This window comes from Plectropomus leopardus, chromosome 1, assembly GCF_008729295.1.
Source record: "Plectropomus leopardus isolate mb chromosome 1, YSFRI_Pleo_2.0, whole genome shotgun sequence".
Classification (NCBI taxonomy): Eukaryota; Metazoa; Chordata; class Actinopteri; order Perciformes; family Serranidae; genus Plectropomus; species Plectropomus leopardus.
Genome location: NC_056463.1, coordinates 32,381,024 through 32,408,340, shown reverse-complemented (window position 1 = coordinate 32,408,340; position 27,317 = coordinate 32,381,024). Strand labels below are relative to the sequence as shown.

General features: G+C 41.9%; 1 protein-coding gene across 1 annotated transcript in view; it reads left to right on the top strand.

Moving 5' to 3' along the window:
* Positions 1-27,317, top strand: part of LOC121941109 (AT-rich interactive domain-containing protein 3B-like) — a 58,816-nt gene that overhangs the window by 12,188 nt on the left and 19,311 nt on the right. Inside the window, exons 3-4 of the mRNA XM_042483832.1 lie at positions 17,240-17,314; positions 18,328-18,400. Of these exons, the coding sequence (XP_042339766.1) occupies positions 17,240-17,314; positions 18,328-18,400 (148 nt within the window). The remainder of the gene's footprint in view (positions 1-17,239; positions 17,315-18,327; positions 18,401-27,317) is intronic.

The following is a 27,317-nucleotide window of genomic DNA, read 5'->3' as shown; positions in this document are numbered from 1 at the left end:
GATGCCTTTGTGACCAATCAGAGGCTGAAGTCCTGACTTGTTGACCAATCAGAAGCTGTGTTTCTGACTGTGTCTGTCTGTGGCTAGCTGGCAAATAAAGGATATGGAACTGCAATGTTCCAGGTTGTGGAATTCTCTTCCTAGAAGTTGCATCTTGGCGCTGCCAGCAGCAGGGGGTCTCCCAGCCTGTTACTGGAGTGTGTGTACAAATTAGCCCATAGGCCGACATACATAACCGTCAAAAATGTTTCACGGCGATTAACTTATAAATATTTAACGGTTTACTTCCCTGGTAATGTGGCAAAGCTTAATACTGTGGCTGCATTTTGCCAGTTTTTTCATGTGCCTCAGTACTGGCTCAAGTGATTTGAACTAGCTCAACTGAGAGTTTAAGACTTTCTGTGTGTATTAGTACATGAGTGTGGATGGCACACATCTATTAAATGACCCTAAAACATAGGTGTGGTTGAGACATTTTTCACATGCAAATGATAGTTTTGTATAAATCTGAATTAGAGTGCAAGGTGTGCTGGCATGGCCCAAGCTTCATTTTTTGCTGACCTGCTCTTAACAGCAACGTGTGGACGATTCCCCCGGCCCAGAAATAGAGGTATTGAATTTAGTAGGGAGATGAAGGGGGGAGGGAGAGGGGGTAGGAGATACTATGGAAGGAGAAGAGGAGTGGACTGGCTCAACACACTATGCTGCCCCACCCAGAGGAAACATTCCAGACGGAATTAAAGAGTTAACTCTTCAAACAGTGAACATTCCCACCGGGGGCTCCCAACAAGAGACAGGGGGTTTGACGGGGGTGGGTGGGTGCATGTCCGTGTTGTAGTCGGGCCCCTGATTGGTGATCTTTCAATTCATTTCACTCAGTGTCGCAGGGGCTGTAAAAGAAAAAAGCCAAAGGGCCTGAATGGGAGGAGCTGGATGGGAGGGCCCGCTGGTGTAGCCAGAGACACTTTTTTTATTTGTCTGTGTCCCAGAGGGCACATCTGCTGCTGGCAGACAAGAGGAGGCTTCTCTTGGTGTGTCCAGTCTCCTCATCACGGTCACACCATGGCCTGGTCAAACACTGCATTACTTGGCAGTGTGTAGTCTGACATGATTTTGCCATTCACACTTTAAGTTACTGAAACTATGTTGCGTTACAATTCATGTTTTCACGGTCCTGTATCATTGAGAGGATCCTATACCGTACTTTCTATCAAACACAGTTTTTCTTGTATGATGCTTGTTCAAATGGAAGTCACATACACAATATCCCATTTCAAATTAAAATTTTCACAAGTCTGTATTTAATTAATTCGAAAGTGTCCATTGTGATCCTTTTGTATATCACATTTGGATTTTCCATGTTTCCAGTGTCTACACCTTGTACAGAGAGACTGGAAAACGCAGCTGTTATGACGTTGAAATGCTCATTTCCTTTGTAGGTTCATTATCTGTGTGCGTTAGTGATTTGCATTGTTGGCGTGTTTGCGTAAAGTTGGGCCCTTTGAAGCCCGAGTGTTCCACTCCATTCAGATCCCACTTTACATGCACCAGCCCCTTAAATAACATAAATATCTTTACGAGAGAAAGAAGTACATTGTGCTCCTCTCAACCAACCCATGTTATCTTACCTGTTCAGAGCACAAGGTCTCCTTGCTTTTGTATTTGAGGTGTCTGCCTTTCAGCTCAAGTAATCGCTCCTACAACATCATGCAAATTACTTTTTGGATGACCCCTCATGCGCATTGTCACGGAGGGCCACACTGCTCGCCTTCATTTAATTGAATTGAAAGGCAAAAAGTTCTCACATTTAAATGCAAATGTTGCATGTCCATTAGAGTTGTCACACTTTTTTTCCCCAAATCGACCCTGGAGGATTGACTTCCTTGCTTCTAATGGAAACTGAGCTACTGATGCCTGCTGTAATTTGATCAGTTGGTAGTGAAACCACAAGCCCCCCTCCCCACACCATTGCTGGTTCCATTCGTCCTTTACAACCACTCCCACTCAGCATATCTCAACACCTGCTCTTTAATGAAGGCAAACAGAGAAAGGGGAATAGCCAAATGAAACAAAGACGTCCACCAACCCCCTTGGCAGCTGCATAGAAGTAGAGCCAAGGTCATATGACACTGTCGAGCAAAGTCTCCTTGGGTTTTATATAGGCTTACTGCATATAGTTATATATACAGTACACATGTATAGAGACTACTGTTCACACTGTCTATTCCAGTGACCCTTGGCACAGTATGCGAGGTCCTGTTGTCCTTGTACCATGTACAGTGGTCTCATACTGTGTGTTTTACTTGCTGGTCTGTCTTTGCACCATGGCTCACATGATTAATTCTTTGCATGTCCGAGGTATTGAAAGGGATTTTCCATTTCAAATCTAAAAAACCACTGAAGCATGATGCCATGTCAAGCTAAACATATCCTCTTGAAGTATTTGTCATACAAATGTTTTGCAACAATATAATTAATAAAAGTATTCTAATACTGTCATCACCACAGATTTGAGCTCGGTACTGTTTACTATCTTTTGACTCTAGTGTTAATGCAATACCTGGATTTCCGTGCTAACACTAAATGATACTCTTTTTGATGCTTTACTTTGAGGACTGTCGAATAAGCCCTTTCAAATAACCCTTAAATTGGCTAAATATAACTGCAGTTTTATTACTGGGTAGTTTATAACACATTTAATTTAATGATACCTTTAGGAAAAGGTATGAAATTTTAGCTGCATAGCATTTTGAAGTAGGAGGTTTACCTGCTGACACTTACGGCTGAAGTAAATGGGGCACTTTGGCAGCAGAGCGAGTCCATTAACTGAAGCTGCTTCACCACGAATGTAAGCTGCTGGCAGTACATCTCTGTTTTTCTGCAACTGATAATTTTTTCTATTTGTGGCTACACAGCCATTCAACAGATAAAAACTACATAAAACTGTGCAAAAAACAAGTGGACTATGTGTTTAAAAAATGATTAAGATAAATACCTCATTGTACCAGAGGCAATATAACACAGCAGAGCAACATCATGGCTTTTTTTACATTTCACATAAAAATACATTAATCAAATCAGTGCCTCCTGTAGTTAAAACAATACAGTTAATTAATTCACTGTATTGTTTTAAAAAAGTTAATAAAGCCTATCTGCTTTCAAATCTTGCATAATCAACTACATCATCACATGGCAAAACTCAATATGCAAACAGTAAAGCTGGCAAGCAACTGCGAGCTACAACATGTAGTGCGTGGGAGGTAAATGACCTAGCTCCTCTCCTCTCCCAACAAAGCGCGACGCATCCATGCCCCTTGTATTTCAGTCTATAGCGGGGTAATCAAACCCTCTTTACTAAATAATGACTGTAATGCATACTTTTAATGAAGAAGACAATGCTGGTTTGTGATTGTTTTGGGGGATTTCGTCATGGACAGAAAACACCACATATAAAATGCTCAGACACAAATAACTTTCCCATGTAAACAACATTTTGTGGTTGTAATCTAAGTAAAGACAGTAGCATTTTAATCGAATGCAGATTGTATATGGATTGTCCTTCATATTGTTGATATTGATCAATTGAAAATGCCTACTAGACAGCAGGTTATGCTGGGGACATAAAACAATGTGACATTTATGAGAATGTCTTTCTCTACCTGGCAAACTGACAAAAGATATCCTGGGGTTCTGGTCTCCATTATGCTGCTTGTCAAAAGGACCAGGCAGTGAGGAGGTGCGAAGGTGAAAAGTGAGAGTTTTCTATTGTTAGTGGCTTTCTTGGCTGTCTTCTGCCACTGGTTTGGCTGAGCTCCAGGCTGGTGTCAGAGGCCTGTAGGTGCTAACTGGGCCACTGTGTCAAGGCCCTTGGGTAAACACAGTAGAGAAGGAGGTGAAAGAGGTACAGGAGGCTATCCTTTCACTGTAGCCTGCCTGCTTTTCAGTCTGCACAGTCATCGTGCCGCCTGCCAAAATCCTGTGTAGTTTATAATAGCATGTGGCCAGGTTGTTTGGCTGCCAAGTGTTCAAACACAAGCTGAGTGTAATCATGTGCTTGTAAGAAGGAGCTACCAGCAGAGGAGGAAGGAAGAAAAAAAGGTCCTGGCTGCTGCCCAGGAAACGTCACATTACACTGAAAGCAATGCGTTCACAGCTCAGCTTCCAGCATTTACATTCTGCATTCAGGGCTGGACATCCGCCAAAGCTTTTCACTTCCTGAATCACAATCATCACATGAAACCAACAGTAAGCAGCGTGTCTGTCAAAGCCACTGGCTTGTAATCCTAAATGCTATGCTAGTGTACACACTGCTTCCTATAGGAAACAACAATATTCCTACTCACGTGAACATGAATATGAACATCATACAATTTTCTTTTCTTGTGGACAAATTTGGTTATGCGGATCATGTGCTGAGATAGCTGCAATTTAACACATAAAATTCTGAACACTTTTTAACCATATATGCTTTGGTATGTTTGCATAAAACAAATAAATTAAAAAAGCTAAACAATGAATGCTGATCACTGTCATATTTCAAGAGGTGGAATAAAAATTCAAGATTCAGTTCAATGCAGCATGCTTCTGCATTTTATGATCAATAAAGAAATACTTCTGACTGTGCGTATTATTCCCATTATTACTTTATATATTGGCTTACTGAATCATTTCAAATGACAAAAACACATAGTGCTCTGACTTAGCTGAACTGGTTAATAGACAATCACACTGTGAATAGTACTATGGACCATGTCAACTGCAGTCAATAATTTCAAAAGCCATGTTAGTAAATGATTAAAGAGTGGCACAGAAAATTGAATTATTAACAGCAGTAACCACAGTGAATGTATAAGAAGTGTAATGTTGCAGGATGAGAACGTTACTCCATTGTGTGGTATCCTCTAGTCAGTGTGATGGAGACTGCAGTGCTGACTCTTCCCTATGCACTTCATTATTTCACAACAAAAAATGATCTGGCCTGGCCTTGTTCATCTTAAGCAGGTACTCAGTGTGATTCTCTATGTATGAAATTTACATAATGTGTATCAGCTCACAAGGCTCTTTTCTAGCAAACATCAGCATATTCATGTGGAACACGGTTCAATAATGTTTGTGGCAGATTTGGGATGCCCCCAACCCCCAGTGGAGCCAGCCTTGATTAGCCAGCCATCTGGTCAAACAAAGACATCTCAGGTTTTCCTGTCCTAAATAAATGTGATTAGAAAACCTGAGGAAGCTTCATGCTTTCAGTGCAGAGAGGATGTGTGGTCAGATCATTTGTTTAAAAGAAGTGGTAGCAATGTTTTGCTGAATGATTTATTGCACAAAATTGGAACAAAATTGATTGCATTCAGGGCTGGCATTGTTCTCTTTGGATTGCCCATCCAGACATTAAATAATGCATTTGAACTTAATATGAGTCAACATATGTATAAAAATGAGAGCAAATTAAACAATCCAATAGAGCTGCATGTGCTTTATAGAGTTTGGTTGGAACAATAATGTCACATAGGCTAGCTGTGTACCATATGAGATAAATTGACTTCAAATAAGCCTGCATGAATGAGAACCGTGTACTCTGCAAACATCTGCTTACCTGCTATTCTAAAAGTGGAAACCCTGTATGTCTTTGCATTTATTGGTTTCATTATTCACAGTATGATCTTTGGTTGCTGGTGTATTATGTTCAGTACAATCTGTTTGCTCTGTCATCTACAGTATATCATATCCCTTGCTGCTGCAATAACCCATTTCCCCTGTGAGAATCATTACAGTTTTATCTTATCTGATCCTGTATACTGTACTTTTGTGATGTCTGTGTTTAGACTTAACTGCAACAAAGTATAAAGCAAGCATTTAATTGGGTTTTCAACCCTAAGACTTTCAATTTAAATATCTAGTTTGACTAAGCATAATCATTTACCTACCAAATATTGTTTCTTCTCAAACCACCTTATGCAGAAGGTTGATTTACAGAGTATATAACATGATCTGTGTTTTGTACATTTGATTAGGCAGACTAAAGAAAGGCTTTATGTATGTTATGTACATATGTTAATGATCAACAAATTACTCTACAAATCAACTATGCGGTAGGTTGGCAAGAGCCAATTTAATGTTTCTTCTTGACATTTATAAGGTACAGCTTTTAAGCGGCCTGTCAGGGGAGGCTAAAGCCAGATATTCAGACCACATATTTGTGACAAGATGAAACAGTTTAAGAGCTTTGCAGAGAAAAGTTGCAGTGATTTGAACTGGCCGGTTTCAGAGCAACTCCAGTCGGATGGTGGTGTCACCTGTGTATCAGTTTGTCATTGGCTGGTTTTAGGGGGTCAGGCATGTCACTTGTTTCAACTGCCAATCGGCTTGTAGCTAGTCCTCTCGACTGTTAAGGTCACAAACTGTTAGCAGATGGGACAACACTTGCTGTGGCATTCTCTGATGACAGCCCTCCGTCCCCGCCAAGCCCGAGTCTATTCAGTGTACATCCCCACGGCTGTTGAAATGCATGTTGGCCTCTGTCCTCTCAGTGTGTCGGTATCAGACAGTCGGCCGCTGCTGCTGCTGCTCGCTGTATGCGCCGATGTCACACACACGCATACTACTACTACTACACAGGTTGTTTAAATTATTGTGACTACAAATTATATTCCACTACAGAATAACTGGAAACCATACACTGTCTTGTCTAGTCGTATTGGAGTAAACTGGCAGGTTTTCAGAGAATTGCAGACTGGCATATTGCAAGTAGTTACAAGTTTGAAGTTGTCTTGCTGCAAATCTTTGTCAGTTAGGCTAATCCCAGTTCAGACCAGACAATTACTGACAGTGACATTGAGCACCAGTACATATAGATAGCCACACTAACCACACTATTAAGCCCTGGTTTGTAATTATATAATGCCAGGCCAGTTTTCCTCTTGTAACAACAAATGTGGCTTATTAGCGCAGCTTTCTACCTACAGTTATCTTCAAAGTACTGTAGGCAAAGTGCAGAATTAACTGTTTTGTCTTCTGGCCAAATGGTTGGTGAGTGTTCAGATTTAACCAGTCACTTAATAAAGTGGTGAAGGGATGACGTATTTTTGTAGGCCAACCAGGAAGGTGGTATCACACTGGTTCCCAAAAACCTTTTGGGACTTTTGAATATCGCCAAAAATAAGCTCTGTGACGAACATGAGTTTATGAGACTTAGACGTATTGTTTAGCATGATAATCTTCACAGATGAACACCACTTCTCTGTGTTTTGAAGCGTAAATGAAATCGCAAGAAGAGGCTATTGTTAGGCTATACAGGAACTACATTGCTGTCACACGAATTAAACCACACAACTACAAACACTGTAAAAACACATTAAAACACAATCGGAAAATAGTATAAACAGATAAATCTATAAGTTAGATGCAACTTTGTAAAGCTGTAAAGGCGGACAAATGTGTTTAATGAGTTTCTCTGTCCGCTGTGATGACATCTAACCCAGACAAACACTGTAGTCCTATTTAGCCACTTGTTAGCAACCACCTTTTTTAAGACGAGTAAAACCTTAAAAGTTCAAAAATCAGGTTGAAGCGGACATATTTTATGTTACAGAAAAAAAACATAGACTTTAAGACGAGGGAACTGAACGTGCTTAAAGGCTAACAGACTTTCGCATTTTTAGGACTCATTACTTCACCAGTCTATAGATTACCATTGTTTTTTTGGGCTGGTGAGTGAAGCAAATCTACCTGCCACTCGCAAGTTAAACCAGCATTTCTCTGGTGGCAGATGCTAATTTTGTGCCCTGGATGCAGGCATCATTTATCGAATATGTTGCCATGGCACTTTATTTTGCTGCTAACATACAAGCACAGTGCTTTGATACAAAAACTTTTCAAACCAGTGAAAAAGTGTAATAACCAATAAGTAAAGAAGCTCTATGTAGATCTCAGCGAATTGGCTTAAAAAAATAATATTGCAATATTTTTAGTCTCTATCACGATATATGATATACTATACCTCTATTTATATATATTTATATAGTTAAAATAAAGTAGCTTCTGTCATTAAGTTATATAAAGTACTGTTATAATATAGTTTAACATTTAATATTACCCAGCCCCAGCTCTAAGGTACTATTTTCCCTGATAGCGAACATTTTAAACCAGTGGACCTGAGAGATGCTGACTAAAATTGGTTGCATAACTTGCATAGCACTGACACTCTGAAAGTTTGTTTTTTTTAAATTTGGTTCAATAATTCCCACATTAACCATGAGTTTAGTTGTTCTCCTCGGGTTTTTGGTAGTCTCGACTGTCTTTTGAGTGTCCAGTAGAGATGTAGTGGCTTGTTGGCCCCTGGAGATGAGCTCCAGATGCGTGACGGTCTGCATCATCCCAAACTGGTTCCCTGGGGGGTACGGGCCTGTCAGAGGTGGAATGCCCCTGCACACTTAACGCTAGCTGAGAGGAAACAGATACCTCTGGCTCTGAACGGAGAAACAGCTCCCTATCGATTAGACTCTACAGAAAGCTGTGAATTGCGCTTATGGTTTGAACATTTGATACTGCAGATTGAGAGAGATTGTCATAACAGTAACTTCTCTGACTGAGGAAACCCTGGGAATAACGGGACTGATTTCCCCCACCACCACCACAACCATACGCCACACAAAGAAGTCATTTACCCATCTGACTGCAGGCGTTGTGACCTCTGTCATTTCATATGTAATGAGATGTGATGTGTCCTAATAGCAGTGAAGGTTTTTTTGTTGATTGTGAATGTATCAAGTTCCCGGCGCTGTCAGTATAATGAGAACATATATAAAAGCCTATCAGGTCTGTGTGATGTCTCCAGCTGCCATTAGCATGGGGGTGAAGTGGATGCATGCTCTTTGAAAGATGTGAGATATGCAAGGTATTTTTAGCCAAAGCTTTTAACCCTGAAGAAACCACTAATAGCTGCTTTGACCTAAATGCAGCACTACAGCTTATTGCTCAAAGCGACATTGATTACAAGAGGCCCCAAAAATATGGAGATTATGAATTTGTGTCTTTTTTAAATAATTAGTGCTTTGCATATTGGAAACAACTGTACACTTCACAGAGCAAAACTAATAGCTTCAAATCAAATTATCTGTGAGGGGTTACTGAGGGGGCCCCATGCAAGTCTGTGCATAGTTTAGTTGGAAAGCCTGGTCTCAGTGGTCCAGTTTCTTATGGGCATCAAACACAGCAGGAAAGGGTTAACTTATGGAGTACTGTATGTGGTGGCACAGATGTGATTCACTAAAATGTTTGCTCTGCCTGTGAAAGGGTCTTTGAACCAATGAGTGTGAACTTCTGGCCACACCAGCCTATAAACGTTGCATTTGTGTGAGGCAGCGAAAGGGGCCAGCTAGTGTAATGGGGGATGGGGCCTCTGCCTGTGGAATGTGGTGTCTTGGTGAAAGGGCTGGAGCTGAACAAATGCAGTCAGTTTATTTGGCAAACCAGACTTGCTGGTCACCAACAGACATGTTTACCCAGGAACTAAATATGCAGATCCACCCCTTTCTTTCAGACATAAGTCTTTCACTCTGTCTCTGTCTCTGTCTCTCTCTGGGTGTGAACTAGGATAAGGTGAAAACTTGTTGATCAGTGTATAAGTTTTTCCTCTGCATGTGTCTGCCTGCCTGCCTATTTTCATTTTGTCTTTCTATCGGTGCCCCCCCCCCCCCCCCCTCTTTTTTTTCCTCTGTTTCTCTTTTTCAGCTTTGTAATTGGAGTGATTAATGGAAGGAGGGGTGGTCTTGCCTGAAGGCCTGTTTTTCAGTGGCCTGTTTAGAGGTGCTGAGGCCGGGGCAGGTAGCAACACGTTCTGCCCCCTGGACATTTAGTCCCTTGTCCTTGCCACTTTGTCTATTCCCCCCAAAAGCCAGAAATCTCTTCCAGCTACAAACATGACTGGACACTCAGAGGCAGGCGTACCCCTGGGTCCTCTTTTCTGCTGCTTACTCACTTTAATGTGATATATGACCCTTTTTTTATGCTCCATAATAAGCCTGGGCGGTATCTATTTTTTTCATACCTTTCTGGAATTTTACCTGGGTATACAGTATATGATGATATTGGTGTGTGGCGCTAACATTATCCATCATGTAGAGTCTGGCCCATTTTTTCCAAATGATGCACGCAGTTTTCAGCAAAAATAGATTTAAAAATGGTCCTTTGGACTCTAGATCACTTTTTACTACAATTTTGATGTCTTTATCTGTCACAGACATGAAGAAATAGAAATGTCTCTTTTACTTAACCTTTCCGTTTCTATTTCAAAATAAAAGCCCTCTGACAACATTTCTGTTGACAGAATCCCTTCAGCTGTTGACACATGGCATTTTACTGTGAAACATTTGCAGGACCGTGTTTTTGACAATGCAGTAGCTGCACGGCTTCATAAATAAGTGGAGCATGTGCTTTTATTTGTGGAAATATAGCAGCTATAACAGAAGGCATCTCTGTAGCAGCCCCACTACAACAAATTGCTGCCGGTGTGGACACACACTGCTCACACATGCAGCGTGGCACGGGCATAACCTCCAGGGTATATGATGTGCACTGCATGCAAAACATCCTCAATACAGCCTCTCCAATATAAAGTTTATACAAAGATGAGGGTCTGAATCTGTATTGCCTATGCCTACTCCATAATAATAACTCTTAATGAGAGCAGCAAATCAGTAGTGGATCTGTTTGTTAGTAGGACCTTTACCATATGTTCCTGAGTGGCAGTAAGATTTACTTCTCTCTTGTCGCAAATGAAATTATGATTAGCGGGAGCCTTTGTTGGTGATAGCGTATGGGAAGCTCACCATAAGATCTTTTACAGTAGTAAGCAGATAAAGGACGCGATCCGCTCAGCCCCACTCCCATTGCACCTGCCCCTCTCCCCTTAACCCCCTCCCCATGGCAAGCGCCACTAGAAAAGATCCTTGGAGTCCCGCTGTGAGATCGAGGCCTCAATTATTTAATTTGGATTAGAGATTGCTGCCCCCTACAATGCTCGTATTTATAAGCATGCTGAGAGGAGACAGATTCGCTTTCGTTGGATGACTTAAAGTACGGCATCTTGCTCCTCCTAAATGAGGAAACAGGTTTACTTCTGTAGTAATTCAGCTTTAATCACAGATCCAGTTCTCTTTTATACAAAGCAAATACCTGTGAAGTTGTCTTGATATCTGTCTTTAGTCACTACAGCACATTTGGTCACATTTCAGAAAAACCCAATGCTTTTTTAGTCACGTGTGTGTTCAAATATGTGTTCCATAAATACGTGCTCAAAATGAGCAAGTTTAACTGCGGACCATGTGCGTAACCTCTTCTCTGGCTACTCACCATATATCACATTTGTTGGCCTCCATCCAGAATTCTGCTTGAGGCCTTGATTGTGATTAAATTACCGCCGCTGTGTCTGTTTAAAAGATTTCCCTTGCTGAACTGTTTTGACAGGCAGCAATTTGGCTAAAAAAGATTAGTCCGGGAATGAGATGTTAAGAGTACCTGTGGGATGAGTGGGGCTCTCCTGTTATTGTGAGGTCCTGTTACTGGTGTACAGGAATGTTGGTGAATTTCACTACGCACCCTCCCTTCTTACACAGCTCGCACTGAGAGCACAGTGACATTTTGTTACCCTTGATTTACTAGCCAGGGTTGCTATGGAGATTTTGTTTGTATGTGCGTGTATTTTTTTAGGTGTGGATGTTTGCACTGTCTTTTTGTAGATAACTGCAATTTGATGAGGGTTTCCCATGGAAACCTTCACTGTGTTATTCAAAGTTAGTTGTCTTGTTGGAGGTGAAGGGGTTAGGTCACCATGGATGCTATGATCCTGCCCTCATCTCAGTTTCCCTGGCGTGGCGGTAGATGACTGAGGATGATGAGTATTGACGTGTGCTGTGAGATTGCGTCCGGAGGGGGCTGGGGACTTCCCTGTGTTTGCACATCCAGGGCTATTGATTTGCCTCCTGTTCAATGACTGTGGCCCAGGGGACTCGGTCTGCAGTGTGGAGCTGTGTAGGGTGGGACACAGAGAGCCGTGACAGTAGCTCGGAGTGGGAAGACAGGGGTTAGGAGTATGGCTCAGGGCTAACAGGCTTCTAATGTGGCACGTGTGCCTCTCTTCACTAGGCCTTGTTTAGTCTGCAGTATTAAACTGGCAGGGTGCAAAACAACTGTTTTCTGGTTTTTAGATGAGCCATTGTGCAACTTGTTTTTTTTCTGCCATCCCACCAGTTAGTCATTCAGCCTGTCTTCTGTAGTATATAAAACGACCTACTTCACATGGGTTCAGCGCTTCATAGATATTATGAAATTGATCTTTTTCAAAGCAAATGTGAACATTTACTTCATCCAGTTTTTCTGCTCTTGAGGTGATTTCCAAAGTGAGCCTAACACTATGCGTCCTCAGCTCAGTGGCTGCTATTTGAGCCCACTCAGCCTCCTATTGGAAAAGTGAAGGCAAATCACATGATGCTTTTATTAAGAACAAGCCTCTTCATCTAATAACAGCCTCCACTATCAAATTGGAGAAGTGCTGTCAACATCCTGAGCAATCAATGCCATCCATCCCCCACTCCCCGAGCAGCAGCCATTAACCCTTCTTGTTCCGGCATGCCTGGCCTCACTAAAATGGTGGCTCTACTCCAGACATCTTTCTATAATGGCTGCGTAGAATTACCCCCAAGCTATGCATCGACATTCAACTAGGAGTGTATTGCGTAGGTTGTCCGGTGCAGATGGGGGGATATGTAAAGAATGTCAACTTGTTGCAGACTGGAAGGCTGTCCATTTTATTGTACATCAATAATGGCATGTGAATTCACTAGTGGTGTGGTTAAAATTCAGTGTTTTGGAAAAAAGAAGCCAAATATTTACCTGAAAAACAAAAAATAAATAAATAAATAAAACAGCACAAATTTATATAATTACAGCATGATTGTCAGACTATCAAGTGGTGACCACCAAGGCAACTCAAACGAGCCTCAGCAGACCTATGGACTCTCATTCAAAAAACATTTTAGCTACAGAGTTGCTGTTTATATGTCAAAGTATGGAGTGCCCCCCCCACTGCCCCCCTTGGCAATGACCAGCCACGGCTCACTTCTTGTCATATAACTTATTCTTATCCCTGATTTGGCGGTGCGCCAGTCAGTCACGTATGGCCATAATGTGATTAGGCCACCCACCGCCTGGCCAGTAAACCTGCTAACAGCATGAGAGAGAGACAGAGAGGAAACATGGGCTGTTTCAACATATGAAGGCTCCTGTTCATCTTACACCCAGCACATACACACACTAGCATACACAGGAATTGGCATAGACACGCAGACATGTCAGATCCATTGTTTGAATATTATAATTTCAATTTATCTATCTGAATTGCAGTTTGGATAAATGCACTCACAATTATCTAGCTTGTTGACATGTTAAATATAAAAAAGTTAAATAAATCTGTACTGTAGTATCAAAGGCACTCACAACACATTTACAAAAACATAAAAACACACACTTAATTTGTGGATTATTTCAGGCAAGCCAAGCCTTCTACGCCCCTGTCATGAATGTAGGTAGGGTGTGGGAATTTCTTTTTTAAAGAAGTCAATTCTGGGTGGAGCGCAGCATGTGATGAAGGGGCTGAGGTGACTGATCATAAGGAGTGGTCCCGAAACATCAGTATCCACTCTAACTTGACAAAAAAGCAACATAGTGTTAACATTCCTCAGCTGACCAAGGTCCCAATTCAAGAGCCAACTTGTCTATTCATGGTTAACGGCTTCCATGTTCCAATTACTGTGCTTTTTTGGAACTAGCTCGAGAAGCAGACAGGTTTTCTATAGATGCAGCTGAGCTTATTTGCATGATGACAAGTGACAGCAGAATTGCACTGTTAAACCTAATCACGGTTGTTCCGACGGTTTGAGATTCAAAGGTGTAATATTAACAGCATCAACATCCACTCAGCCACGTGGTGTCTCTGCTGAAGAAACTGTCTTGTTAGTTGTGTATTGCTCTGGTTAAGGCTTTTGCTTAAAATAATTCATAACTTTAAAAGTCTATCCCTATTTCATACTTTATGCTCACATATTACGTAGTTCTGCAGTAGTTTTGAAAAAGTTTTCGAATTGTGCTTCGTGTAACCTAATGTAACATTGTGACAAATTTAATTTCTCTAGCTGTCAACGTAACGCAGCTCTAGTATGCATCAATGGTTAACGTTTTAATCACATATTCTTCTTCAATTTCTCCCCTCGTTTCATCTCCTTCCTCATGTATACCAGCTAGCTCAAATTACGTTTGAATAGAATTTGAAACTGATATGTTTGAAAAAAAAAACAGGCAAGTGGGGCTAGAGGTTTTTTGTTTTATTTTTTTAATATGGATCCTTGAATAGTCTTAGAAAAGTTTTGAAATATGTGGGAACCCTGAGTAGAACAGAGCACTCCATGATTCCAGCAAAAGTGATGCGACTTGTGTAACATCTTATGAAGTTTGGCTGAACTTTGGAGTTCCTTTTGTGCTGAAGGAGGATTAAAGATTTAGCTCCTATAGCTAAAATGACTTCACCATGAAGTAAATAAGACAACTGTCAAAATTTAATCTATAAATTATCAGTTAGAGTAAAAGTTCTAAATTAAATTTTATTCATTTGAAAACTGGACAGAAATGTTCCAGATTTGTACCAAAGCACGTTAATCTTGTGCACTCGAGAAAATACAGCCAGTGCAGACAATGTGGAGCAGGAAGCCAAAGTCTGACACTGACCGCTCAGTGGTGTCCTGTCACTTTAGACCTTTGTTCTTGGTCGATGTCACGAACACCTTGACCCCTTCGCTCCCATAACACAGCATGTCCCTCAGGAGGGCATAAGTGTGTGTGTTTGTCTGTAAATACATTTGTGTTCACCTAACAAATCCAAGGCCAGTAACCCAGCAGCAACCGTTTGCTCTTTTATATTTACATCTGATTATGGTGAGGTGGGAGTGAATTCGAGTGCTAAAAGGCTTACGGTAATTTACTTTGGATAAGAGCCAAAGAGAATGGTTAAATGATTGAATGTAATAGCTAGACATTATAAATAACTAACACAGCTTGCAGTTAATATAACTATCAGCGTGTCCTGTATATACTCACACAGCACACACTATTGTGGTGAGCAATTACTACATGCACTGTTTGATTTAAAGAGATTTTAGGGTTTTATCAGCAGATGTTCACACACACACACACACACACACACACACATTTATCTAACTATAATTAAAAACTTGTATTAATATTCTGTAAACGGGGTGGAGCTACACTTAATTGGAGGATTAGTAGAGTACACATAATTTGCTATCAAACAAAATGATGATGTTTCCCATGTAGCTTTATGGCTCCTTTTTTGATTACTGTCAGTAAGATTACACAGTGCCGACCTGGGGACAATTAAATGGGAACATCTAGCATGTATGAAGGTGCCGAATGCAAAGTTTTTTTTATGCAAGAGCAAGCATATGAGATAAATACATGGCTGCAATCTTCTGTTATAATCATTTATAATGGTTAAAGGTTAACAGAGGTGGTCAAATTGTGTGTGCAAAGGTCTATATGGCCCTCAAATGTACTTAACTGTATATTTACCTTTACATGATGATACTGTTGTAATCTCCGTGACATACTATAGATAATGTAAGTTGAAAGTGAAATGCGTTTGGATAAGGAATGAGCTGTGTTTGTAGACCAATTACAAATTTAGTATATCTGCTGACTGAGAAGCCAACCTGATAAAATTAAAGCTTTTTGTAAATTGATTGAACTCTCACTTTTGAGAGGACTGCAATCTACTGTCTTTGAACATGTGAATATGTGAACATTGGACTTCAAATATTAGTTTTTCCATACTAGACTTAGAACATTTTGGAACTCAATTTTTAAAGCTAGTTTGAGAGGGAAAAACCATTTTTCACATTTATCGATGTTGTCGATTTATTAATTTGAACTTGAAGTTGTAAATTTCCACAATATAAGATGGCTATTTGGTGTAAGAGAGGGTGTTGGCTTACTTTGAACTTTAAACTCTACTTTGAAATATACCATTAGCAGTGGGTTTGCAAGTTGATGGCTGATGAGTATTTGTTTAGGGAGCATGAACGTTGACAACCGTTACACGTACAGAGAGTGAGAGGTTGAAAATGACTTGCTCTCAGGGGCCTTGACAACCTTTGCCCTCCTGGCTCTCGTTTCAGGCCTTGTAATTGCCACTGACCAATGGGCTCCCGTTTGAAACTAGACCCTGGGCTGCAGCTATTAACATCCCCCTCCAAACGGATCTTGTTTTGATTCCTGATGCTTTTATAGGTTTTGTCTTTAGGAGACATTCCTGGTCGGCACATACCGTGCACCCCTTTCTGCCCCTATTTTCCTTCCTTCCCGTCTTGTGGGGCCATTGCCCCCCTCTCTGCACTCACAAACATACACACAGTGGTGATCAGCCTTTGCACATGTGTGTGTGCGCGCGCTAGGGCTACTGACCAGCCCACCCTCCCCTGGCCCCTCCTGACAGCCAGCTACACTCCATGAACTTGGCCACCCGTCACAGCTGCGTTAAGATTGAGGGATGGGGGGCCCTTGTATCCAGCTGGGTCGGAAGACATGGGTGGGGGCAGGGCAGGCCCAGATGCAGATGGTTTAGGTCAAATGGAGATGTTTGAGGATGAAGGGGGAGGGGGACACAGGAGCTCAGGGGCACAATAACTCCAGAGGTTACTCCTCCAACCTCTGGAAAAATGCACTTTTGGAGTTTGAGTATATATTAGTTTTCATATGATTGTTTTGCTGAACGTTGTTCTAGCTCAGAGTTAACTATGTTATATGCAGTCCAACATGATATTTTGACTTACAGTGAGTAAGTACATCAACCCCATGAGATTTTGGTGATCAAGGCCCATTCTTAAGAATTAAAAATGTGCATCTACATTAGCAGTGGAATCAGGCAGCGTTCTCGGTTTAGGGGCCTTGTTGTATGAAATTAGCTTAATTCTCCTTTCTCCCATGTTTCCTGTTTGCATTTTTACTGTGACAATCAAATAAAGTTAAAATGCTGAATCTTAAAATGTGTTACTTTTGGAAAAACTCACTGGCAATGACCACCACAAAGGACTTAATCTTCTCTGTACGTGTTTGTAACCACTTTCCGTTTGTTTACTGACCTTATCTGTGTTTTCACTCTTGTTTGTTGTAGAATGGGAGTGCAGGCTGGGCAGATGAGGCTGACAGTAGCAGAGGAAGAGGAGAGGCCTCCAGAGACTTTGCTAAGGTGAGCGACTGTGATCTCCGTTTGGCTTTAGTGGGCTCAATCATTAATCAACCAATAAGCCTTTGCAATAATGACATAACATGCATTCTTATGAAAATTAAACTAGTGGAAATTGTGAATCGATTAACCTTTTGAAACACTCAACACAACATACAAATGCAAAGCTAATAATATTTTTTTCATGGCCCTGAAACTCCAAGCTTCTAAGAACTTGCGCTGATAGATCTTGGCTGATCCGTTAACATCTGGGTTTTTAATGCAATGAGAATGTGTACAATTGGCATTCACACCCGGGTCAAATGACTCTGCAGTAGACACAGGTTTTTATTGCCTCCGCTTACTATCGGCATTGATGGGAATGCAACACCCGGCTAAACGCGGTAATTTCAGCTCTTCAACTGGCGAGATGCAGTGATGCACCATCACTAATTACTGTCTGTTTCCTCCAAAAGCAGCGCTTAAACACCGATCCAAATTAGTCTGCAGTTTGAAAGAGAGACTTAATAAGTAAGTGATATAGACATAGAAGAAACCACTGAGAAGTTTTCAAATACCTCTGTTCCTGCTGCCAGAAAGGCAGACTCTTGCAGTGTTTACCGGCAGTGGGAATACAGTATTGAGTGGGTTCACCTGTGTCTGAAAAACCCATGTGCTTGCACGCATTTTGGTGGGAAAGCGGTAAAAGATAACAGCCAACGGTCAGCTGGCGGTTGACATGTGTGCATGTTCTGTGCCCATGTGAGAGGAAATGACTAGTCAGTATTTGCACCACAAAGAACATTGCAAAACTAGATAGCTACCGATTTTCACACTGCTGTGAATCTGTAAATCAAACAGTATAAATAGAGAATATGTCTGGTAAATTTTTTGCCCAGACAATTTGACGTGCTGAATGTATCATATGACTAGGCCCACAGTGCCAGACACACATCAAGAATTAGTTGGCTTCATACAGTGGTCAACTGACAAGTGGGTGCGCTGTGGTCCTAATAACGTTCTGTATTCTCTTTCAGTTGTATGAACTGGACAATGACCCCAAACGGAAGGAGTTTTTGGATGACCTCTTTACCTTCATGCAGAAACGAGGTAAGAGCACTCTCCAAATATCCACATAATATTAAGCAGCACTTTTGGACTTTTCATACACTTATTTGTATCAGATCCCAGATTGGATGTTGAGTCTGAAAAAGTAGTTGTTGTACAAGTGTACTTTGTCATTTAGTTTCTGATTGGAAACATCTGTTTTTTTTGGGCTTTATATCCAGTTGACCATTCAATATGAATTTTAATTCTTTGATTGTATAACTGTCAAGGCATGTACAATGTTTTACCTTTGCATTATGAGTTGCTGTTAAGATTTGCCACAAATGTAACTTGGATCAAAGCTGATGTCCTTCCCTCTGCTCATGTGGAAAAAGCAAATACCACACAACTTCCATTTCTTAAGAGTCATTTCCTGTCTCAGTGTGAGAAGGGGGTGCTTTTCTTTTTTTTTCACAGAGCATCTGGAATTTCACTATAGATTGGTTCTATGCCTACAGCACAAATGGTTTATTCGCTCATTCAACTTTTGGAGATATACCAAAGAGAGCAACAATATGAAAATATACTAGTTATTTCCTTTGTCCCTTTGGTGTTCCAACACAATTGTGCTTGTCCCATGGTTGTCAAATGTGTAATGTCACTGATCAACTCAAAAAACATGCTGTAACTCTCACTGGCTAAGAAATCCTTTACTAATTCCCCTCCCCAGAGTAAAGGCTTAAAGAGGTCAGCAGGTGAGATCTGCACCCGTTGATCCTGTAGTTCGGCAGTATCAGAGCCAAGAGGATCTGGCACTGACCTAACTTATTTAGTTGGCCAACAGCCGGGGAGGCTCAGCTGACCGCGTGCTGCTTTGACACTGCCTCCAAGACCCCTCTGACCAAGGTAGATAATGCACTTAGGCTTCTATTAGACAAATCTGTTGCCAAGCAAGTTCCATGGCTTGAGCAATACCTCCCAAGGTGAATCACAATGTTATTACAGTGGCGCATACTTTACATTATGTTTTGGCAGGCTATGATGGGTGATGATGGTCTGTGAGCGTGTGTGTGGTTCATACTTCATTATGTTTTGTCACAGGCTACGATGGGTGACACGTCATGTATGCAAGTGAGTATGTGAGTCATAGTTTGTTTTGTCAGAGCGTGACGGATGATGATGGTGCGTAAATTTGTGTAGATGGGGCCATTTGCATTGACGTGCATGTGTGTGCTTGTATGCATACATACGTTGGCTCACGTTCACAAAAGAAGCCGCTTCTGAGTGTCTGGTTTGGTCTTAGCACCCGGGGGTCTTGTTTGGAGGGTGATGAATTAAGCCGACTCAGAGAGAGGGAGGGACGGGATCTGTCAGGGCCCTGTTAGCATCTCTGTCCAGTGGCAGACGCTGGGAGTGGTTGGCTGACCCTTTACTCACGCTGGTCAGACAGAGAAATCCATCAAGCTGACTGAAATGCCACCTGACGGCAGATAACTGGCTGATTATAGTGCGCCATGTCACTTTATTTTCACTGAAGGTGCGTTTACTCAAGGCAGGGAAATCAAGTCTTTTTCACTGTCATATTGTTGTGACCATTCCAAATATGGAATGAATAACAAAGATAAAGAAAAAAAAGAGAGACCATTAGTAGAGATGCATGATAATATCGGCATGTCATCGGTATTGGCCAATGGTGGCTCTAAAATGAAATATCAGAATTGGTCAACAAGCTGATTTCATGCTAATATGACAAACAAATATTTACTTATTTTTTAAAATTTTTCAACAAAATAAACATGTACAAAAATCAACCCTAAGTTGAAGTATTTTTTTTCTGCTGGTGGGCCATCATGATAAGGACTTGAATAATCTGATAATTCTGCTACAGAAGAGAGTTGATGAAAATAATGTGGAGGAAAGAGTAGACACTGGAATCAGTTATCGGCCAAATGAGTTGTTATTTGTCGGCATATCGGATATAAGCAAAAAAAATCCAATATGGTGCAACCTTACGAATTAGTTTAGTAAAACCGACCCACCTCAAAGCAAAAAAAAAACCAAACAATTACTCTGATAACATCATTTACATTTTTTAACTTGTTCAGCTGAATTGCATTTCCAGAGTGAATTATAGCAAGTGCAGCTGGAATCGGCTTGCATGGATCAAGTTCCTGTATCATCATCATTACATGTGACCAGTAGTGAAGGAGTGCAAGGGTCAGTGGCTGACAACAGTTGTAACGCATATGACTGTGTTTCTAGAGTGCTCATTTATAATACACAAGTCTGAGGCAAAGGAAAACGAATATGGCGAGAGATGGAAGTAAGTCTTTGAGTATGTTCATTCAGGGAAAATAAAAGAGCATCAGAAAATAGTTTTAACTGTCGTGAAAATCAAGTATGTTTGCAAGAAGACATTACAGGGACGTTGCTATTGACATTAGAGACCTGATGTAACCATTGTGCGGGAGGGTAGGCTATAATTTCAGCGACTCTCGAGTGAGTTCTTCACCCCTCCCTTAAGAGGAGAGGCACTTGGCTGACCTGCTGTCTCTCAAACCAGAATCCTAATCACAGGGAACAAATTGCTTGGTTGAATTCCCTTTTTGCTGTTAGTGCCAAGAGTGTACAAGATGAAGAGCAAGCCTTGCTAAGCTCTTGTTAACGTCACCCTCTAATTACTGAGAATGTACGCCTCCTTCCATTTTACTTTATAGATATGGGGTCAAGATTATCGCGCTCTTTATAAAATGAAACGGTACTTATAAAAAGCCTTTTTCATTTAATGTCACATTGTGGAAGAAGAGGGAATAACAGTGGTTGATATGTGAAATGCCAGCCTCTGCATTTGACTGACTTCACCAGCAGAATGCTTAAAAATACAACCTCATCTTGTGAAGCAGATTGGTCAGAGAGAGACAAATGGTGAAGTGCTTTTCCCACCTCATCGTGGGGCCTCCAGGCCTTGAGAGGAAAGCAACAGCGGAAGGAAAACTTACGAGGGATTCCCATTTCCTGCCTCTGCGCTTAAAAACAGGCACGTGTGTGTGTGTGTGTGTGTGTAAGAGTATGAGTGTTAATGGCTGAGGAATTTTAGCAGCTGTCCTAAAGCCTGTCTGTGCGTAAAGGGGCCCATCGATGGGCTCTGCATCACTGAAACGGCAGAAGATACATCCACAACCTCTCTCTACCTTTACTTTCTCAGCTCTTTTTTCTTAACTCTTAATATCCATTGCTTGCCCACATTCGCTTCAACCACTGACCTTTGCTCTGTTTGATGCTCGTAATTTTAAAGGAGATCTACTGGAGAACCTCCCGGCATTCACTGCATGTGGCAACATCAGCTAATGGCCTGACATGTAAATGTAATGTAAATGCAGCAGGGCAGCTCATGTTGGAAGAGTGTGGGTGGAGGATATTAGCCTTCATGAGTTACGCCGACATCGCTGTTCATCATATCCATTACAGGTTTTGCTGTTTCACGCCCACTGGGAGTGCAAAGAAAAGCTTCGACGCCATTAACCACCTCAAAGGTTTCGATTAAGCAGATGGTTGAATGTTTGTTTTGGCCTGACAACCAGCCACTTTCTCATTCGGAACGGGGGTTTTGGGGCAGGGGGTGGGGTTATGAAGGGGTAATGGGGGGGGGGGGGGGGGGGGGGGGGGGGGGGGGGGGGGGGGGGGGGGGGGGGGGGGGGGGGGGGGGGGGGGGGGGGGGGGGGGTGGGGGGGTGGGGGGGGGGGGGGGGGGGGGGGGGGGGGGGGGGTAAGGGGGGGGGATGGGGGGGGGGGGGGGAGGGGGGGGGGGTGGAAGGGGGGGGGGGGGGAGGGGGGGGGGGGAGGGGGGGGGGGGGGGGGGGGGGGGTAGGGTGGGGGGGGAGGGGGGGGGGGGGGTGCGAGGGGGGGGGGGGGGGGGGGGGGGGGGGGGGTGGAATTACGTGCCTCCCGATCTCATCGGGAGGCACGTAGGGTGGGGTTATGAAGGGGTAATGGGGGGGGGGGGGGGTGAATGAGGCTGCGGGAGCTAGGGGTACGCTATGAAGGAAAAAAAGAGGAAGAAAATAAAAGAGTGATGCAGCCAACTGCCTGTCAGCGCTGTCCACTTGAGATGATTAATGGCCACAGGCTGTGATGGACAGAGCCAGAGAGAGAGGCTCCTGTTCAGTGAAATCACCAGTCTAGAAGGGGAGGGTGTAACAGGGGGGTAAAGACAAGTGTTTTAGCTCCTTCTACTCCAGCCAGGAAACCCCACACGTCGCAGTCAGCAAAGATCCATCCCAGTGTGACATTCTTAATGGGAAGTGTAGATTCAGCTTAAGAGGGACCACATGGTGTTCTATCGCTGCTTTAGAGTTATTTTAGGGTTAAAATCCCTGTGTAGTAGATTTAGGTCTGTTAATAGTAATAAAGCGGTAAGCCGGACTAGTCTGTACCATTATGTTGCAGCGGTCTTGATGGGGCCGGAGAAAGATGCACAGAATTAGAGGAAGGAGTAGGAGGAAAGGAAGGGGAGGTAATGATTATGATGATGTCTCATTTAGCTGCAGCTCCACAGTTAAACCTACAGCCACTGGCTCTGCTCTGCTTGTTTCTATAAATCTTTTGCAGCCAATAATGTTTTCAGGGGGCCTTGCATTAAAATAGCAAAACTGAAGTAGTCTATATATTTTCTACCCCTCTTTCACCAAAATAGTGCATGTACTTGCTTTTTTTAAATACAGAAAACCAGTTAAAAATAGGTGGTAGGGATGCTAAATGCTAGTAGATGCTAATACTTATTTCAAGCTCTCAGTGCAAAATTGGCATTCCAATTTAGCCACTACCGTGTTCACATTCTCCTACTCTTCTTAAGACTTTTTTGACACACATACATGCCACTATAGCGAATGCTTGATTCATGTTGTTTTTTTTTTAATTTTCTTACCATTACAGTGGTGTGGATGGATGACGCACGCTGATTACATTTTGTTCTTGCGTACTGACTTTGATGGACAAAGCCTGTGATTCAGTAGGCATTGTCATCGTACAGTCTGCATTCATCAAACTTGTACCTAAGTTTATCAGATAAATGTTGAACAGTGTAGCTTGTACTAAACTAATAATTAGCTAAAATCTCACAGTTTGTAGGATGCTTTTTTTCAGTCTCTCTTTCAAACTTTATGCAGGCTATTTGGAACAACTTTGAGCTTTGCTTGGATGGAGATGTACGGTATTTCGTGGTGGCATGTGATTGCATCTTGCCAGTAAATTGGCTAAAATTAGCACATCCACTTGCGTGTTATATTTCCATCACTGCTGATCAGAACCGGAACTAATAAATACCCATGACTTCTGCTTTTACTCGAGTGTGAATGCAGATTGTAACAGTTATAATAGAAAAGCCAGATGTTCGTGGGTGTTGGTGGGTTTTTTTATTTTACCATGGGAAAGGGACTTTAGAGTCATATTTGGCCCTTTATTTTCCTCAACTGAATTGGAACAATTTTAATTTACTACAGACAAAAGGAGACTATGAGACAACTTATATTTGAAAAACCCTGAAAACTATGATTTGCATAATAAACTGACAGTTCATGCTCTGCCAGTTTTTCCACATTTGAAAAAAAAATGTTTCATCCTGGTTTTAAGCTGGATATTTTTTAGTGGTGTGGGAAGAGAGGCCTCCCAGCAGGACATTAGAGGAAGTTCTCTAACTGTAACCCTGAGACCGAGAGCTCTGTCCACACCAATTACAGCATGAATGGGCTCTGGGGGATCCATGTATGCATTATATTACTCCCCCGGTCAGCCTCACACTGGCCCTCGTAACAGGCGGGCCCTCTGTACAAACACCACACTACAATAGGAACATTCTCTGGCTCTTTGATATGGCCTCATTTTCCTTTAGTTAACACCCCACAACCTCTGGAAAGTGGCAGCACCTGGTTGCTTGAACAACAAAAACACGGGGTATTGTGAGCACATTTGTCCATTTCAAATAATGTTGGATTGCGAGTGAAATGATGTTCATTTGAGATCACCTTTTGAACTTGCTAGACAGCTAATACACAATTAATGTAATAGTTTTCATCTGCAGTTGTGTGATCAGCTTATCCAAGCTACAGTAGCTGTTGTATTCTGACTCATTAAAGACGCAATTTTCAAAATGGATGCACTTTTCGAGGCTCATGGGGCTTGCATCACTTAGAATGGAGCAATAAAATGTAGTTAGGAAATGACATTTTGTCCTCTCTTGTCTTCTTTCTGTCTCCATCCCCTTCCTCCTCCTTTGCCCCCACCCCATTCTCCTCCCCCCTCTGTTTATTGTGCTACAGTTACAACCACTGAAACTTGATAACACCATGGGGGATAGGGGTGGAGGGCTGCACTGTGGCCTGCTTGGTGAAGTTGGTGGGGTGGGGGTGGGGGGTTGGATTAAGGGGCCTCCTGTCCTACATGGGATGATTAATGATCTCCAAAAAAAGTGGGGGCCAACCTTTTTTGATAGGGAACCACTGACAGACAGCAGACAAGGGAGTGACCGCCGCGTGTCTGTATGTGTGAAAAGGGAGAAAAGAGAGAATGAAGAGGGCAGACAGTGAAACCACAGTAGGAGACGAGGACAGACGGGGTGCAAGGGTGACAGCGGGGAGGTTAAGGGAGGCATCGGCAGGCTAGTGTAGAAACACGGCCATGCTCTTTCATTTCCCTTTTAAAGCACTTTGTCACTGGGCTGAAAGTGACCGATCTCGCCAACTAGACAGAAAGATAATCAGGCAAAAATACTAAAAGACCAGCACTGGTAGCAAAGGGCCCCTTCTCTCAGGAAAGGGTGGGGACCAAAATGATACACCGATTCCAACCGCTGCTTTCTAATCATTACTCCTAGACAGACTCCAAAAGAAGAGGCAAAACTATTCTTATTGGACACATCCTCCCCTGCATTTGTGATCAAAGATTTTGTGGTTACAGTGTTGATATATGTGAGGGCTGAGATTAACTTTGCTTTTGGTAAACTCCACCCGTTGGCTGGCAAATTACAGCCCAGCCTTTGGGGAGCAAGAACTTCTATGGTGGTTATGCTCTTCTCTTCCTTCAAAACAAAAGGAAATAGTTCTCGTGGTGTTTTTTGTGTGTGGGGGTGTGTGTTGGGAGATGTTAGATTAGAATCTTTAGACTTTTTTAGTTTTTGCTTCTGTTTGTTTCTTACCAACCAAGACTACTCTTTGTGTCTCTTCCTCTCTCTGTGTCTTCATCCCAACCCCCAATCTGCACCACCTCCCTGTTATTTCCTCTGTCATTTAGCCAGACTATTCCACAACCCTGGATTGCCACTGTGCTGTCCATCTTTAATTACGACCATACTGCACAGGGATTTGAGTCTCTAAGCTGCAGAGCTGGGAGATTCTTAATCACCATGCTCATAAGTAACTGAGCAGGGAAGAGGACGAGCGCAGGGCTCGAGCAGATTCATGCTTCCCAGAGAGGTCATCGGTCAGGGTAAAAATAACACGGCCTCCTCAGATCCATGCACCTTGTTTTAGCTTCAGTGGAATACATTTGCAAATACTCTGAAAACCAAATGTGGTAATCGAAGACTGTTATGTAGTGTGAAGGGGCAGGTCAGTTAAAACACAAGCTGGTTCATGAAGAGGGTATCACAATATCAGATAAGTGACATGTGGCTGAGGCTGAAGCAGCAAGCATCCTTTCCCCCCACGAACTCCCAAAAGACATATTGTAAAAACAGACAAATAGAGACAAAATATTCATGCACAAAAGGCTTGGTAGGGCAGTGGTGTTAAAATGTAACTCTATATATGTGACTAGGGTGGCAGCAATATATCAGTAAAAAGGTATACCATGATATGATAATTGACAATTCTCACCACTTTGTACATTTGCTTATCTATAATATTGGGGGAAAAAAGCAACTGCACATAGAATTTCACCTTATTTTTCTATTTTTTTTTATTTATTGTTTTTCATAAGGGAGACCTTTAACACATACTTCCTAAAAAATGGTTTCAGGTTTTTATTGCAGTTATAAAATGTTTGTTTAACCAAATCTAACTCTTCTGTTTTCATTCCTTTAAGGGTAATTCTGACTTAAAATAATAATAATTCTGTAATACAGTGAAACTGCTGTATTATCTGAGATAATCTTCGTACTGTGTAAACCTCATGCCTTTGCAACCGTATCTGCAAATAATATTTTATATTACTAGTTACAAAAGCAGTATTAAGGTATGATTGACATACCCTAGATTAATATACATTTTTGTGAATTCAAGAGAAGCCAGGAATAAACATTTTTATGAACCAAGAAAAGCCACATTATTATTTAGCCACATTTAGATAATTTTTTGGAAAGTTTTTGTATTCAGTCAAAATTGTATTTAATTTGAAATACATTTTCCTTTTACTCAAATGTTCCATCGTACTTTTCATGTAAAATATTTAACTATTTTCTACTTAGAATTATTTTTTGTGGGGGGCTTTTTTTAGGCTGTTCCCATGTGAAGCTCTCCTGCGATCAACAAATTTCCCAAACTTCTGCTATCTCTGCATAGCTGCGTGTCTTGGTTCTCCATCTGTGTCCTGTGTGTGCTCTTAAAGCAATGTTTCCTGGCCTCCACACCCCTGTGATGGATGGTATGAAACACATTACAGCCCCCAGAGGAGCCCTACACCAATACAATAGCCCTGAGCTCACTTCCAGCGCAGCTCTGCGGCAGTGTTGCATAAGCCACACAGTAACAGAGATTTGAGTGCAAAGGGGCCTAATGGAAAACAAGACGCTTGATTTGAGCGAAGAAATCGACATGAAACACACAGTCGCCAAACGTTATTGGCTTTTGGTTGATGGCATCTTAGTTAATGTGGTTTGGGATACATGAGATAAAGGTAATGGTCAGTTAACAAGTTATGATAGATGAGTGTGCAAAGATGAGTTTTCATCTTTTGCAGCCAGGCTTCTCATGCTGTAGTACACAGTGCAC